Source organism: Strix aluco, chromosome 4 (genome assembly GCF_031877795.1).
Source record: "Strix aluco isolate bStrAlu1 chromosome 4, bStrAlu1.hap1, whole genome shotgun sequence".
NCBI classification, from domain to species: domain Eukaryota; kingdom Metazoa; phylum Chordata; class Aves; order Strigiformes; family Strigidae; genus Strix; species Strix aluco.
In genome coordinates, this window is record NC_133934.1 from 66,372,748 (window position 1) to 66,388,544 (window position 15,797).

Here is a 15,797-nt window from a genome sequence, read left to right on the forward strand (position 1 = left end):
TGTCTCTCCCCTGCATGTAGTAGCCACCTGCTCTGCAGGATCTGGTACCAGGTAGCATCTAAGGGAGGTGACCTTGTATTTTAGTTTGGGGGCTGAGGCTGCCAAGCAGCTCTGTGGCATCAGGTTGGACAGCCTGTTACCTGCAGCGCCTGGAGGAGAGCGAAGTGCAGGAGCCTGGAGTCAGTAGCAGTTTCACTGCTTTGCTGATGTAGCTGAGAAAGAGCCAACACCACGCACAAGTTATTACAAAGTCAGACTGAATTTATTACTCTCTGGCAATTAAAAAAAAGGCAGAAGACAACGTCTAAACATTCTGTTGTTATTTAAGGGGCAGCAAAGTTTTGTTTAATTCACATACGTAAAGTGACAAAAACATAACCTTCAGATCCTCACAGTCCAACGGAAGGACAGAAACTGGAAACATCAACTTCCTGGAACTTGCCCCAGTAAACTACAGGTATTGCAGAGACTGACATAGTTACAGCAACATACATATCTGTAATAGTTTACATTAGCTGTTTATATAATGATGTTACTTCATTGCTTTGACAATATCATGGAAGCGGGCTAAGCTTTCCACAAACCAAATCACAAGTGGAACAATTCCCTCGGCACTGCATTTCCAGGACAATGCCATCGTAAAAAAAGAAAAAAAAAAAAGAAAAAATGTACAATAGTACATATAGTTTTATAGTAAACCAGTATCTGAACAGATTCAGTTTTCCTTCTTTTATTAAAGCATATACAGCTTTATAAAATATAAACCTTCCAAAGGTCAAGTTCAAAAGCTTAGAAGAGGCTTTGATAATTGTAAAGATAACAGCCAAAATACCATTGCTCCAAGATACAGGTTTTATTTTACCTCAACAGTTTTAGCCTTGGAAGGTGAACCATGAATTCGAGTAACGTGTTCTGTGTAAGCCCAGCAGCATCCACCATGTCAACTGAAGACTCCTCCTCTGATGGGAATGCTCTCGTTCAGCCCATGTTCTATAAGTTTGATGTCCTCCAAGTCATCCTTTATAATGCTAATTAGGTGACTCAGGCCTTCCTGCTGCTGCTTCAGATGCTGCAGATGATAGTTTAAAAACCAGCATGATCGTAGTTCAACTTCACAGATTTTAAGTAATAGTTCTCAAAGGTGCCATGGCTGGCAGCATTGGCACACTGAAAAGCCTGGTGTAAATTCTCTGGAAGAAGGAAAACCAGCATTTTCTGCACTAATAGCCCAACTGCGTAGAGTGGTTTTGTACAACACCATGATGCACTATGCCTTCCTCAAACTATTGCAAAACCATGACATTCTAGATACATCTCCCAAGGTAGTGCGTAGCTGGCCTAAATTATGAAGTTCAAAGAGTTTCTCAGGATTCTACCCCATAATACTTACTTGCTTGATTTCCCGTAAGAGATCTGCATCTATGTAGTAGCGCTCTTCAGCCCGCACTGCTCCAAAGTGGTTTTGCATCCTGATTTGGGACATGAGCTCATTCAGTCTGCCCTGGGAAGAGAAACAGGCTTAAATCAAACACAACTCCTTCACATCTGTCAGAGCTCCAGCATGTACGACTCCTTGAGTCACCAGGGCAGGAAGCATTGCCACTCATTCCAGTTTTAAATTTTTTTTTGGAAGACACTGCAAAGGGCAAGCAACTCCAATACTTCCAAGAACTCAACAACACTTAAATACCTATCAGTCACACAGCAAAGAGCATGATGCTACAACCTAGTAACACTGCTGGACTTCTCTTCTGAAAGCTTTCCACAACATATATACACGGTTTGGAAAACTTACATTCTTTTGTGAGGAAAAAACAGAGTTGTTAGCAAAATTCTATTAACTACTCACCTTGAACTGAGTAGGTGCGTTAAGTTCACACTGAATTGTATCTAGTTGTACACGAAGCTGCTCTTCATCTGCTTGAATGGCATAACCGCTTTTCCTTTGGATCTCCTGCTTTATTAACACCTACAAAAGAAGCCTTTGAGGTTCATTAGAGAACACTTTGCCCATCTCTTTCCCTACTAGCCCATCCACATGTCTCTCTGCCTTTCCTCCAGCATGTCTCACATCAGATTTGTTCTGTCATTTAGTCTGTTGCTCCAAGACCTCAGGGCAGTCCCACAACTTCTGAGTAAGTGAGAGAGAAGGTTCCCAAAGTAGTAAGACATGCAGTGCACCTGAAGCTTCCCCTGACAGCTCTACCTGTTACTGAAATCAGTATCATTTAGATGAAGTCAGAATTTCATTTTTAATATCGGCCATGCACAAGATTGCACAGGTCATCCTGCCCCCTCTCGATTTGCCTTCTGGCACTAGACTGTGTCAGAACAAGTTAGTTACTTAAGACTATCCATGTTACCTGTAATGTTCTGTGAGAAAGCGCCATCAGTTTCCTTTTGTACTGTGCAATTTTTGCCATAGTTGTTGTTTGGTTTTTCTGCAGCTCACTGATATCTTCTGATATTATCTGCAGAGGAGATGGAGTCAGTTGGAAGTCTTAAGTTTCTGGTAACAGAACACATTAGTCCCGATTTGAAATCTGGAGTTTCAGAACAATACTCAGTCCAGCAACTTAAGAGTCCTCGCCAGAAATGCCTTCAGAAAGCTTTTTGCTAGACCTCTACTGTTCTGGTTTCTATTTATTTTCATATGCAACTGGCATTTTCAGAAGGCATCAGAAAACTAGGTGCCCAAATTAGAACCCATGCCAGTGCAACTTAATTCAGCTGGTTTGAATTAGCCTATAACAACATAGCAAGCTTGAACCTGGAAAAAACCAAAGCCAAAATGCACTGCTCAGTTTTTGGCCAAAAAATATAATTAAGGAATTTATTAAGAAACAGTGATAAAGAGTCACAGCCCCATGCATAGGGTTCGAGTTTCAGTTTTCAACATGCAGGAGGCTCATTTAATAGCACATCCATTGTCAACAGCAAGCAGTCATGATAAAGGTGAGACACCTTACATCTAATCGAGTTTGATGCTGTTTGGTCATTTGGTCTTGGACCTTTAATCTTCTCAACAGTTCCTTGAAACCCACCATTGGCACAGGAATAAGCCTACAAGAACAGAAATATTTCTTACAACACATTTTTATATTAGACACATGGTATGGATTAATAATTACGAATATAATCTAATATAAAGTTACATATAATCTTGGCCTATCCTAAATTAAGGTAATATATAAACATATCTTGTTTTGCTAAGTTCTGGAGTTCTCACTATTCCTGACAACCTGTTCCTTTTTCATAAAGAAATCAGCCTAAGTTATGTGTAACCACTGGAGTGTACAAGGGTACATCACTTTCAGCTGCAGGAATAATGAGAAAAACACATACTGGTTGCAAACAAATAAGTCACAAAAACTAGTCCATAAAATGGAGGACAACACAACTCAAAGTAAAGCAAGTAAGGCTCGCTCTTTATCCTCACAACCCTTAAGTGCTTAAATGGGTAAAGGGATTAAACGGGCATTTCTAGTAATCCTCACTGCTTCAAATGAGATCAGCACTTGACAAAGTTATTTTGTAGTAAGTTTCTTACAAGTTACCTGAAGAGTACTACACAATATTATATATTTCTCCCCTTTCCAAGTCTTTTTGTAATACTTGGACAGACTATGAGACTTACTTGTCAGGATCAGGATTATCAACTTTGGCTTGTTCCCATATAATAGGATCAACACCTTAAAAAAAAAACCAACCAAACAAGTTTTAGTATGGATAGATCTGAATAGATATCACATGTTACAGATGTTCAGCAGGAAAAATGTGAGGAAATACACAAACACTATGAACTATGCTAACCTGAATGACTGTTATACAAATTCTGGTTAATTAAACAAGGGTAGTTCTTAAAAGTCTTGGTCCTGGACTGTGGCAGTAAATTCAGTCCAAAAGGCTGTCGAGCACTTCTACTGGTTGGAAAGCATGGGAAAGGAACAACACATAGGTGATCAAACTGGACAATCCATACTTCAAGGGGAGAAATTCCTACTGTTTCCACTGTGCTACACTTGCGTCATCAATCCTCATCAAGTTGCTTCTTGTATTAAAAACAAATATTTAAAAAATCAGTAATTAAGTGATCAAAGTACCAAACCAGTTAGCAAAATAATCCCAGTAGAAATTATCATGGTTCCTAACAGGATTTGCGTAAGGATTTTATCTGTTGACAGAACAGTTGCTTGTTCTGTCATGAACTGCTTCATCAGGTAATTACATAAAACAAAAGCAGTCTAATTGTATGTGTACATCAACATCACGATGCAAGTTACTGCATTCTCCAAACCTCACTGCAAATCAGATCAGTGTATTAAATGCACATACCGAGGCATGCTAGGAAAAAAAAAACCAAAACAAAACTACAACACTGACAGGGAAGCAGCTGATTTTCTGGCCATAGAGAGACATGCCAAAAAACTCCCAACATGCTGGTAATTTAACAATTTCACGCCAGCTTAAAGAAGAGACAAGTACAGTCAGCTACCATAACATTCTTCACTGCACAACACTCCAGGTCATTCCTCATAAAACCTATTGTCTTCACATCAAAACTCATCTCTCAGGGTATGACCACTTCTCCAGGGCTCAGCACTAACATCTCTTCTTGCACATCACATCTTGCTGCTTGATTAGCCTACAAACTCAGCTTCCTTCTCAAGGACTAACGAGCTGTGCCCACCCATCATTACACAGGCCTTATGACACACCTCCAATATTAAAGAAAGCCAACCTGCTTGTGCACAGAGCAATTACTTCTCCCCAGTGCTGCAGCAGTTGGAAAACACTGCTGTTTGCCTCTGATTTTTTTTGTGATACAGGTACCATAGCCTTTGCTGTGTTTTTAAATGCTATGGTCTTACTGAACATGCTGCATGCTGTCTGCTAGAAACTACAGGCTGCTTTCCCTGACCCACTGCAGGGAGTACACTGCAAGTACTACATGGGATGCTGTACAGACATAGAGAATAAGCTACAATTAGCTGCTGAAATGGCATGAACGGCACTTAACTGCTCTAAAACAAAGCTGTATACATACTGTCTGTGGCCACATATACAGGCTAAGCAACCCCTCTGAAAACTAGGAAGTAAATACAGGACATGATTATTCTGATATGTAACTTTTTTTAATTGGACAAGTTCAAGTCATTTATGATGGCTAAATCCTATAGTATGGTGCTGCGTGTGTATTACTGATAAATAACGGTCTTGGTAGACTACACGGCACTTCAGTGGGAAAACCAGCTGTAATTAAAACCACTACTTCAGTATGTCAGAGCACCTTAGAAACTCTTGTAGTTTGAAAAGGTGTTTTCCAGCAGGCCAACACCTGCATTTTTCCCAGAGACCCGAAAAAGTCCCAGCAGAGGCCCAACCATGCCCCTGCAGAGCCCCAGACCCCATACCGGCAGGAGGGTTCTGCAGGAGCTGTTTGACTTGTGCCGGGGAAAGCTCTGTTCTGGCCATGGAGAGGCTGACCCCCAGCTGCTGCAGGGATGATTTTATGTTGGCTTGTTCAAAGTGGGCGTAGAGAGTCGTTGCAGGAACTCTCCTCGAAGTGCCATTGGGCGAGCGCTCAACAACGTAAATGATCACTTCTGTCCTGAGCAAGGCAAAACACGTACTGTCAGAACAAGGTCAGCAGCGTATAGAAACTAACACAGCAAAGAACAACCCTAAATCTAAGTTACCCCTTCTCCCAGCTGACTGCTAACTTCCTTTAGCTAAGCGAGATATAAAGTACCAGTAAATGCAGGGTTTAACGCAGCAAGGCACAATGAAAAAAGCTGTAAGTACCCTACAAAATTACATTCTTCCCCCCAAAGCACCAACCCTTTATACCATGCAATACCAGATAAAAAGGCAAAACTGCATAAAGTTCACATACTGGTCATCTGGCATCGTTTTAACACCTTCTACGTTGACAGTGAGAGTCTGGTTTCCTCCTAGAATTTTATGTAGTGATTCTACAAGCTGCTGCTGCTGGCTTCGAATATCTATTTCTTTTCTGTTAAAGACCAAGACCACGAGGCCATCTTCATCTTTGTTGTTGGGCATTAAACTGTAACCCACAGCCTGCAAATGAACAAAAACTGCAGATACATCACTTAGCAAAAGCATACCTATGTGGCATGGAGGGGAGGGGCTAAACCCTTCAATTTTTAGAGCAACTGGTTCAAAATTTAAGTTACAACATATTCAGAGATGCAGAAACATAAAATGAATCCCCCTTTAAAATGTTCTCTCACAAGGCCACCAGTAGAGTAGCTTTTGAAACAGCTCAGATTTTTACAAAAAGTTCCTAAATATCCATTCCCCGTCTTAAAAACCTATGGCTTGGGAGATGCCAACTCAGCAGGGTATTTATGCTACTTCAGAGCTGATCTCCATCAGGAACATTTTACAAATTTACACTTTTTCTAAGTTGCAAAAGGTACCAGAAGACCAGACTTCAATACAGAAAAATTACTAGAGTTCCAGAAGAGCTTTACAACGTTGCATTTCCAGATGTCTGAATGAAAACCAGTTACTCACATAACTTTACTGAAAGAGAAGCCAACCATCAATCTCTATGGATTTCTTAGCATTTTCCTACTGTAGATCCAGATAGTTGCCTGGCAGTACAAGTCAAAACATGGACACAGAATATTTCTACTAGATAAGACATACATCAAGTAAGGTTCTCACAAAAGAATCTGGGATAGCCTGTTTTCCTTGTGTTAGCAAGTGTCATGGGGTTTTTTTTGTAAAACTGCTTATAAAGTTTAGTGTTATCTTTATCCTTGCTGTGATCAAGCTGTAGTAAGGTTAGATGTTTAATTCAATGTTGTAATCTAATTCAGGAACACTTGCTGCCATCTGTGCTAAGTAACAGTGTGATTTCCCCATTTCAAAAAAACCCCTGTCAGCTCCAGTGTAAACTCCACATGACTTGTAAGAAAGATCTAAACTGTTAACTCGTTAGAAGCAAAAGCAGAGCGGGTAGTTTTCATCTCATTTTGCCTATGAACTGTTGCACCCATGTATCACTGGTGACATGTTGGACAGTGTGTGCTTTTTAAGGCCCTGACACTGCATGCGGGTGGGTGACTTGTGCCTTTCCCCTTCTGCAAGTTCAACTGAAGAGTGAAATGAGTTGGGGATGTGCCCAAGAGCCTGGTCTTTGTCAGCAGAGGGTAATTGCCTGCAATGGTGAGCCTTGCAAAATCAGCCCTCTTCAGCTGGGCCGTCCTGTCATGGAGCACAACAGTGACAGCTAAGGAAGAATTTGGTTTTAAGAACATGCCTTTCACAGTTGTGAAAGAGGCTCACACTGTGGGAAAAGACTTTCCAGTACATGGAAGACTAAATCTCATTATGTGCAAAGTACTACTAAGACCACACATAGATGACTCCTCTGGTATTTCTGTTTTAAATAAATCAATCAATAAATCTTTCACGATTTCTTTATGTAATTAAGTATTTTCAAACTGTAACAGATTTTTTACCTCGTTGTGGTCCTTCAAATGTATCACGTACCTTAGAAGCACACTTTTCTTGGTTAAGAGCTGCATGCTTCTCATTTGTTCTAGAGCTGGAATTGTGTACGAGTGGATTCCTTGAACACTTGTGAAACTCTCCAGGTAATGCTTCATTCTTACCAGATGCCTGATGTTTACAGAGGCAATAAACCAAACTAGCTTATGACGCTTTACTCTGATACCTGTGCTACCAACTTCACTATTTTTCTTAGGCATCCACCATTGCCAGCATACATTGAACTTTTCAGTATTTCACTTAAGGTACGTGAATTCGTAATGGCCTTGGTAATACTCAAGTCACAGGGACTAAAGTAAACCTAGTATGTGGCCCTGTCTAACTTGAAAGGAAAACTCCTTTTGGTAAATGAAACTCTAATATAACCGCTTTTGCATCACATATCTTACACTTCGCAATTTTTCAAAGTCCAGAAAACTCTAAAGCTGTTTCAGGCAACAACTTACAAGAAAGCCTTCAGATGCATTATCAACAAAATGTTCAAGGTACCACCTAAGAAGGTAATGTAACAGAAGCCAAGTATTTGTTATGCGGGCACTCAGTTGCTGCAAAGATTTTATAAAAGTGTCACGATGTGCATAATCAAAACTAGTCTTAATTAGATATTAACCTACATTCAGGTTAGAAAGTTTGCGCTTCAAAGAATCAGCTTGGGAAAGGAGGGTATCACCATGCCTGACCCAAATCCACTTTCAAGTCCAAAGCTTAGCAATAAAGTCAGCAAGCACGAGATTTGCGGAGGATGAAGAGCTACATATCCTTTGTTGACATGAGAAGCAAGATCTGGAACTGCTGACGGTATAATACAAGGAATGGAGTCAGCTTTAGCACTAGCAAGGATAAAAGAAGAAGAAAGCTGAAGGCTGGTGTATTTAAAATGGTACACACGGGCCAGGTTCATAGAGGGTTTTTCTAATGTTGGCAAAGCAATGAAGAAAGACCCTGAAGTTCTTATTCTAGATGTTAACAGGTTCTTTCAGATGCAAAGGTTATTTAAAACAGTTTCTCTAATATTGTACCATAAACAAATACACATTAAAATTAATTTCCAGATATCTGCTCCAACGACACACACACTAATCTGAATGCTATCATATGAAAATGTTAAGTTTCACGATCCACATCTGCACTCATTATCTAGTACCTCAACAACACCCAGATTTTCAGCATCTATATAGATTTTTAAACCTTTTAATTAGCATGCATCAGAACTGTGTACATTACCTGGAAAATACTGTTTCAGAATACTCTTAACAGTAACAAAATCTGATTTAACACTCATGAGACACTCAAGACACTCAGCAAGGAGAGTAACTGCTTCAGAGCTGTTTGTGGGCAGCTGAACAATTCCATACCTTAAACCTGCAAAAGGGGTTCTCCTGTGTGAACTCCACTGGAGCGATGTTATTGTTGAAATAACCTTTGCCTGTTCCCCAGAAGGCCTGAAGCTGGTTCCATTTTGCCAAAATAGCATCTCTCTCATCTCCTAAGAGTGTCGGAGCTGAGAGGGCACTGGCTGTATTGATGAGCTGGTTCGACTGGGCAGGTGTCTGAGCAGGCTGGCTGAACAAACCACTTCCTAATGCTGTGTTGGACGAAGAAAAACAAATTAACAAATTAAGAAAAACAAATTAACAAATTAAGAAAAACAAATTAACAAATTAAGAAAAACAAATTAACAAATTAAGAAAAACAAATTAACAAATTAAGAAAAACAAATTAACAAATTAAGAAAGTAACCAATCAAGACAGACTCGCTTGCAAACACAGACCATCTGTGTATCATTGGTACCACATCTTTTCACATTCTGAGAAATAAATGCACAGACTAAATAGATCAGTATCGGGTAATGTTTTTTTTAAAGTGTCTTTTTACACTCAATCCTCATCAGCAACAGAAGTTCCCGAATGCTGAATTAGAAGAAAAAGATTTTTTCTTTTTTCTTTAAATGAGATGTCTATATTCACCCATGACATCAGATTTAGACATTGAAAGTGCCAGATGAAGGGCAGATTTGTTGTTATAAATTCAGTGGACTCAAGGGGCTGCAGCTGGTCATTATCCAACTCACATTTAAACTAAATTCAACCCTGGTTTTCTCCCCTTTCTCGTAATGCCCTGACTGGCAACATCAACTCTGTAACTTTCTATCACTGCCAAACCAAAGGGGTGAATATTATTGTCAGAAACTCAGGGATGAAGTTCAGAAACTTGCTTGAGCTCTACTTCAAGAACATGGCAAGGGCTGCAAGTGTAGGCATTTCAAAAGCCAAATTTCTTAGAAGTCTCCATCAATCAGGAGAGAAGTGTAACAGCCTCCTTTTATGATATCCTTCTGTCCCAATACTCGTGCACCTGTTGCAGTCCTATGCTTTCATTGCTAAGGAAGGGGTAAACCAAGAGAAGGCCATACTTACTGCTCTGTTGCTGCTGGGTACCGAAGCCTCCAAAGCCTAGCCCAGTTCCCAACCCACTACCCAAGCCAGTTCCTGTTCCTGTGCCAAAACTAGTACCAAATCCAAAGCCTTTGTTCTGGGTAGCACCAAAGAGTCCTGGGGAAATAAGAGAAGAACTATTGAGAAAAAGAGGAGATTAGTACCTGTGCAATCCAAAACATTATTGTGAAGGGCTGATGTGCTATGGTTCGTTCTAAAGCAAATACTTCCAGACTTGTACTGTCTTACCGCTGGTGCCTGTATTGGTGGGAGCAGAAAAACTAAACGCTGGTCCCGCAGTGGTGGTAGTTGTCCCAAATCCTCCAAACGCACCTAACAAACAAAGTTCACAAGTAAGGCAGACAGCACGTTGTGAGCAGCAGCTGTGCACAGCATGACAAGAAACTGCACGCTTCAAGGGGTGTTATGAGAACAGATGCTGACAGATGGATGTATTATGTTACAAGCATGTAGTTCACATTGATCATGGGCATCGAGTTCACTGTCTGAGGAAATGGGGGAGAAAACATGAACCAAAAAGCCAATACATCTATGGTGTGTCAAGAATGCAAATAAAAAGCAGCAGTTAACTAACACCTTGTTCCTCTACCAGCAGGATGTGCTTTCCTTAGTGACAGGCACAACTAATAATAGTATTTCTTAGCTTCACTCTCAGGAAAACTTCCAGTCAATGTTGTTACTAAGTGTTTAATAAATGATCTGATGTTTTGTGAGGTTTTTAAACATTCCTAACCTCTTCAGAGCAAAACCAGAAACAAATCAAGTAAAGCCTGAGGCTAGGGTGCACACAATCGCAGTACAATTTCTTTCTACACACAGGTAAAGTTCTACAAGGTGGGGGTTTTTTTTAAACCTAGTTTCCCTATCATCCCCATTAAATCTCATTTTGAGGTTCAACCATTATCAGAGGAAGATGGATGCAAAAGCAATCAGCTTTCCACAGATTTTCAGGAAAACCTGTCACTGGCTAGTGGGGGGGGGGGGGGGGGGGGGGCAGGGGGGAAGACCTGAGTAAGGGCCTGAGCTCCACTGTGCCAGAGGAAGCCCCAAGAAACCCATCTTCGCCTTTGCCCTCTTAGAAGAGGTGCCCTGACACAGGCTGGCTGTGCTGAGACAGGTGCTACCGGACCCAAGAGCCTTCCAGCACATGAGCGCTGGATGCTGCCACACCATCTCTTTGCTACCACTGGCCCAAGGTGCAGCCTGTGAACTTCTGACTAGCTCTGGAGAATCCAGTTCTCTCCGTTTCAAGCTATTTTTACATGCATTCAAATGAAGAAAGACAGTCTGCTACAAAGGATTTGTCAAAAAGATGCTGCCACTGCTAACTCATGCGTCAACAGAAAAAAAAAAAGTGTTTAGACCTACTACACTTACCGTCCCCTTGTATACACACCAAATAAAAGCTTAAATCAAAGTTGACATGCAATCGCATTTTATTTTCATTCAGCAAACTTATTAATGCGAGTGGATAAAAGAAGCTGTTCCCTGTAACATTCGAGTTTCAGTCCTACCCGTGAGTGAGAAGCCCTTGTGGGAGTACCATCAGATGACACAATTTTTAGGTAGTTTTGAACTCACAGCAATTTAGTTATCCTTTCTTGAAAAAGGATTTAAGAGTGCCAACTGCTAAACAAAATTAAGTATTCAAGTTCTCTTTTGGAGTAGTTCAAATTCAGCTAAAGAAATACAGTCCAATAGCATTCGTACCAAATAAAACCAAAACCAGATCCCTTGAGTGCACAACACAGGTAAGAGTATACTAACACAGGGAGCAACAATACTGTGGAATGAACATAATTCCTATACGAGCAGCGGCAACGAGACCCCACGGGCTAATTCTACACGACTAAAAGCATTAGAAATCCATACAGTTTAGAATTTTCATATGAAATGGAAAAGATTTAACTTGAAATTAGATCAGCTGATGGCTCAGAGCTGATGGATCTACATGGGGCCATGAATGGTTTTCTTAATCAATACCCAGCACACACATCACGCAGAAGCCCCTCGCAGAAGTATCTCTTAAGGGGAGCCCGGGATGCATGCTATTTCAGGGTGCAGAATGGCATTTAGGAAAGAGAAGTCACAGCGAGGGCTGTTCATTTTGTGCTGATCGTATAAAATTTGTTTCTCTGCAGAAACTATTGAGGTGTAGTGCATTCATGACAGCCAACGGCAGGCCAATGAGGAAACACAGGGGAAGATGGAAAACATGACTGCAGTAGTCCAAGAATCTCATGTCAGGAAACGTGGCATTGGGGACGAGCTCTGCAATTGTTCACGATTGCCTGGATCTGAATGCAGAATCAACATTACCATTTTGCTTGGTAATTGAGGCTCAATTTTAGACTGGGTCAGACTGGTAGGTTACCACAATTCATTTCCATTTCAGAGACTTGAGTATTTGGTAATTGGTTATTTTTCCTCAACAGCTGTTTCTTTAGAATTTAATAGGCAAAAAACCCTGCAAGCCTATGGCTCTCAAACCCATTCTACTTTCAGAGCTTTTATTGCCAGTCTTCACTGGATATGAACATTAGTAGTAAACACAGATTCTCTGCTAGGAATGTAATTCTTGGACCCCTGCTATTAACATTTATTACAGGACAAGTATTTATGCATTAACTACCTGCACTTGCCAGACTGTTACCAAAATTGAATGGTGGAGTTGAGGTAGTAGAAACACCGAAATTCCCAATATTAAAATTCACTGCAGGATTAGCAGTTAATCCGAAACCCCCAAAATTAAACCCACTGGCAGTGGAGTTTGTAGTTTCAAGCCCACCAAATCCTGACAAGTGGGAAGCAGAAAAAGAGCAAGGTAACATTAGTTCTAAGTAAAAGGTAGGTTCAGGAAAGAAAAGCTGAAATATTTTTCCATCACCACAGACAAGACAGGCATAGTTAAAAACAAGAGTAAGATATTAACTGGCATTAAACATTATTTATTGAACACAAGGAGGACAGTTGAAAACTTTCTCTTTAACCTACTCTCCCTACATCACTGCTGTAAGCATGTTATTCTTCAACAATACTGCATATAAAGCAGCTAACATTCTTCCCATCTTATTTCAAAGCTATACATGAAGACATCCATGTGATTCAACATTCCCGTTAAGAGTCATTTTTAACCGCCTAAGATTGCTTGATATAGCCGCATCTGTGCTACTGTAACTCATAGTAGCATAATTATTTCATAAGCTATCAGGAAGGCAAGAATAAACCAACTTTGTGCTAATACCATACCCACATATGAGCAACGATAGCAGAATAACCACAAAATACAACTCTAGCAGCTGAGGCACCATGTGTGCCTTAAATACACCAGAGCAGACTTATTCAAGTTATAGTCACAAAATCTGTCCACTCCAGCACTTGCTGGTGACTTACCTCGTGCATCCAGGTTTTTCAGCACTAAGAAAAATGCTAACGCAGGAGCTCCCCAATTCCCTCCACAGGAGTAGCTGAGAACAGGTTCATGCTAGACAGACAATGGGAAGTCCTGGGCTGTGATCCCAGAATTCCCTCTAATATTGGTCTGCAAGCACAATAAGCCTTATAACAGTTGTACAAGCAGTACAAGATTATGTTTTACTTTAAGATAGGGCCAGAAAGTCTGTATCTAAAACAGCCAGAGCCAGAGTGAAAGCCCATACAGTATAGCCAAGGCTAACTGCACTGAAGATGAACCCTGTCCAAAGGACTTATTCAGTGTCTACTCTAAGAGCCAACAAAGATTTATTTTACTAAGCGAGACTGAAGAAGGTTCTGGCTTACATTTCACCAAGACTGACAGTCAACTGACAGCTGCCAAGCAGTAAGAGGGGAAAAGTCTTTATTCCAAGTTAAGCACTGTCTTTTACACTGCTCAAAAATTCACTTCCAAGAGTGTTTCGTCCAAACAGGAACACTACTGCAATCAAAAGTGATGACCCGAGTGACCTGGCAGCTTTAACCAGGCACCAGCACATCACAAGCACCCTAAGAGCAACTCACACTTCTTTTAGCAGGATCAAGCCCTGGACGCCTCCCAATACGGACCCGCCACCACTGAACAGGAGGAAGGAAAAAACCGAACAAAACCCGGCCGGTACGGTGGGGACAGCGTTTGACCGAAGGCGGGCGGGACAAAACACCGGAGGAGTCTCGCATCTCACCGGTTCCGCCGGGAAGAGGCGAGAGGAGACGGCCGCACCCGGCCCTGCCAAAGCCCGGCCGAAGACAGCTCCGCACGGCCATCCCCACCGCGTTACAGACTCAACAGGGACTAGCGGGGAGCGGGCGCCCCGCCACCGCTGAGGGGCTGCGGAGCGCACGAAGGGGTGAGCACACGCGCCCCGCGCCCGCTGAGGAGCCACGCTTCTCATTGGTGGGGGGGGCACGCACGCCCCGCGACTGCTGAAGGGCCACGTTTCTCATTGGTGGGGGGGCACGCGCGCCCCGCGACCGCTGAGGGCCCGTGCTTCTCATTGGTGGGGGGGCACGCGCGCCCCGCGACCGCTGAGGGCCCGCGCTTCTCATTGGTGGGGGGAACGCGCGCCTCGCCACCGTTGGGGCTCGACTACCCGCCGGGCGCGTGGCGGGGAGAGAAAAAGACTCCTTCCCCTCCCTCCCCCCGCCCGGCTCCGTGACCCTCCGCGCTCACCGGTCGGGTTGGCGGCACCGGCGCCCGCCGTCGCCCCGAAATTGAAGGCCATGAGCTGTTCGTTGGTGGGGCCGCGGGAGGAGCGTGCGGCCCCAGCGGGTCCGACCAGAAACAAACCGACGCCGCTTCCGGCCGCTGCCACTAAAGGCTTCCGGGTGGCGCGGCCTCCCGCCGCCGGGCGAGCGTCACCTGGTGACGCAACCGACCAGCGCCCCGGGCTGTACCACTACGCGCGGGGGGGTGCGGGGCACAACCACAGAGGGACGCCCAGCCGCCACTTCCCACCCACGGGGGACAGTTAAATAAAGAGAATTTCTTCTCCTCCCTCTATCAGGAGAAGAAAATGTCCTGTTTATGGTTTAATAGGGATTTAAGAAAATATCCTGGGGAAAAATATTCTCAGGAACAGGTCGCAGAACGGAGGTATTTCAGCGATTTAGTAAGGCCAATAAAAGCGCAGCTTACAGTGTTGTGTGGTGTTAGAGAAACATTATCAGCAGCGGTGCTTCAGACAGCCCGAAAGCTTCAGGGACAGCACGGGGCTGCAGGGCGGAGCCCGAGGGAGGGGTAAGGGGGCACAGCACCCCCGGCGCCGGGCGCCCGCCCTCAGGAGAGCGGTGCAGCTCCTGGAACCCGAGGCACGATGGAGACTCGCCAGCCCCCGGCAGAACTCGGGGTACGTGGACTCGAGAGAGAGATCTGCACGGCTGGGCCGTGGTGATTACAGCACCCCCGCAGCCTGGGCTCTCTGCACACCTGCAGCGCCCCTGGCTGCCACAGACCCCTTTCTTACTGGGGATCTGCCTTGCAGGGGAATCGGTTTCCCCTCTCCCCTTCTGACTCCATTACCTTGGGGTCAGGTTTGCCCTCCGGTGGGACGTGGCGGGCAGCTAGGAAAGAAAATCCACGAGCCTTTCCCTAGATGACAGGTTCTTCCCAGCAATGGGCCAGGGAAGGACACGAATAGCACAACAGCCCTGAGGTGGCTGTAACTCCAGCAACGTCTCTGGCATCCAGAACACGGCAAGAAGAGCAGCGTCTGGGTTAAAGCAGGGCCAAGAAAGTTCCCAAAGTGTTTTCACGGAGTGTTTTTTCAGCCTGGCTGCGCAGAAAGCAACTTTTTGGGGGGGCACAGAGAAGAGGTGAC

The 15,797-nt window shown here is 43.3% G+C and overlaps 1 protein-coding gene across 6 annotated transcripts; it reads right to left on the bottom strand.

The window, feature by feature from the left end:
* Positions 1–240: 240 nt before the first annotated feature.
* Positions 241–14,828, bottom strand: NUP54 (nucleoporin 54). Of its 6 annotated transcripts, none has more exons than XM_074823414.1 (13): positions 14,651–14,828; positions 12,635–12,796; positions 10,231–10,314; positions 9,964–10,098; positions 8,901–9,130; positions 5,897–6,084; positions 5,415–5,611; positions 3,638–3,692; positions 2,970–3,063; positions 2,364–2,471; positions 1,850–1,969; positions 1,391–1,501; positions 241–1,069 (listed from the first exon to the last, which is right to left on the bottom strand). In XM_074823414.1, the coding sequence occupies exons 1-13, from the start codon at positions 14,700–14,702 to the stop codon at positions 941–943; spliced, it is 1,665 nt and encodes a 554-aa protein (XP_074679515.1). In that variant the 5' UTR covers positions 14,703–14,828; the 3' UTR covers positions 241–940. The 6 variants fall into 6 exon arrangements, 5 of the variants coding, with proteins under 5 accessions (XP_074679515.1, XP_074679514.1, XP_074679518.1 ...); XM_074823413.1 differs by lacking the exon at positions 14,651–14,828 and adding an exon at positions 14,163–14,301; XM_074823417.1 differs by lacking the exon at positions 12,635–12,796 and having other exon boundaries at positions 14,651–14,784.
* Positions 14,829–15,797: the final 969 nt, after the last annotated feature.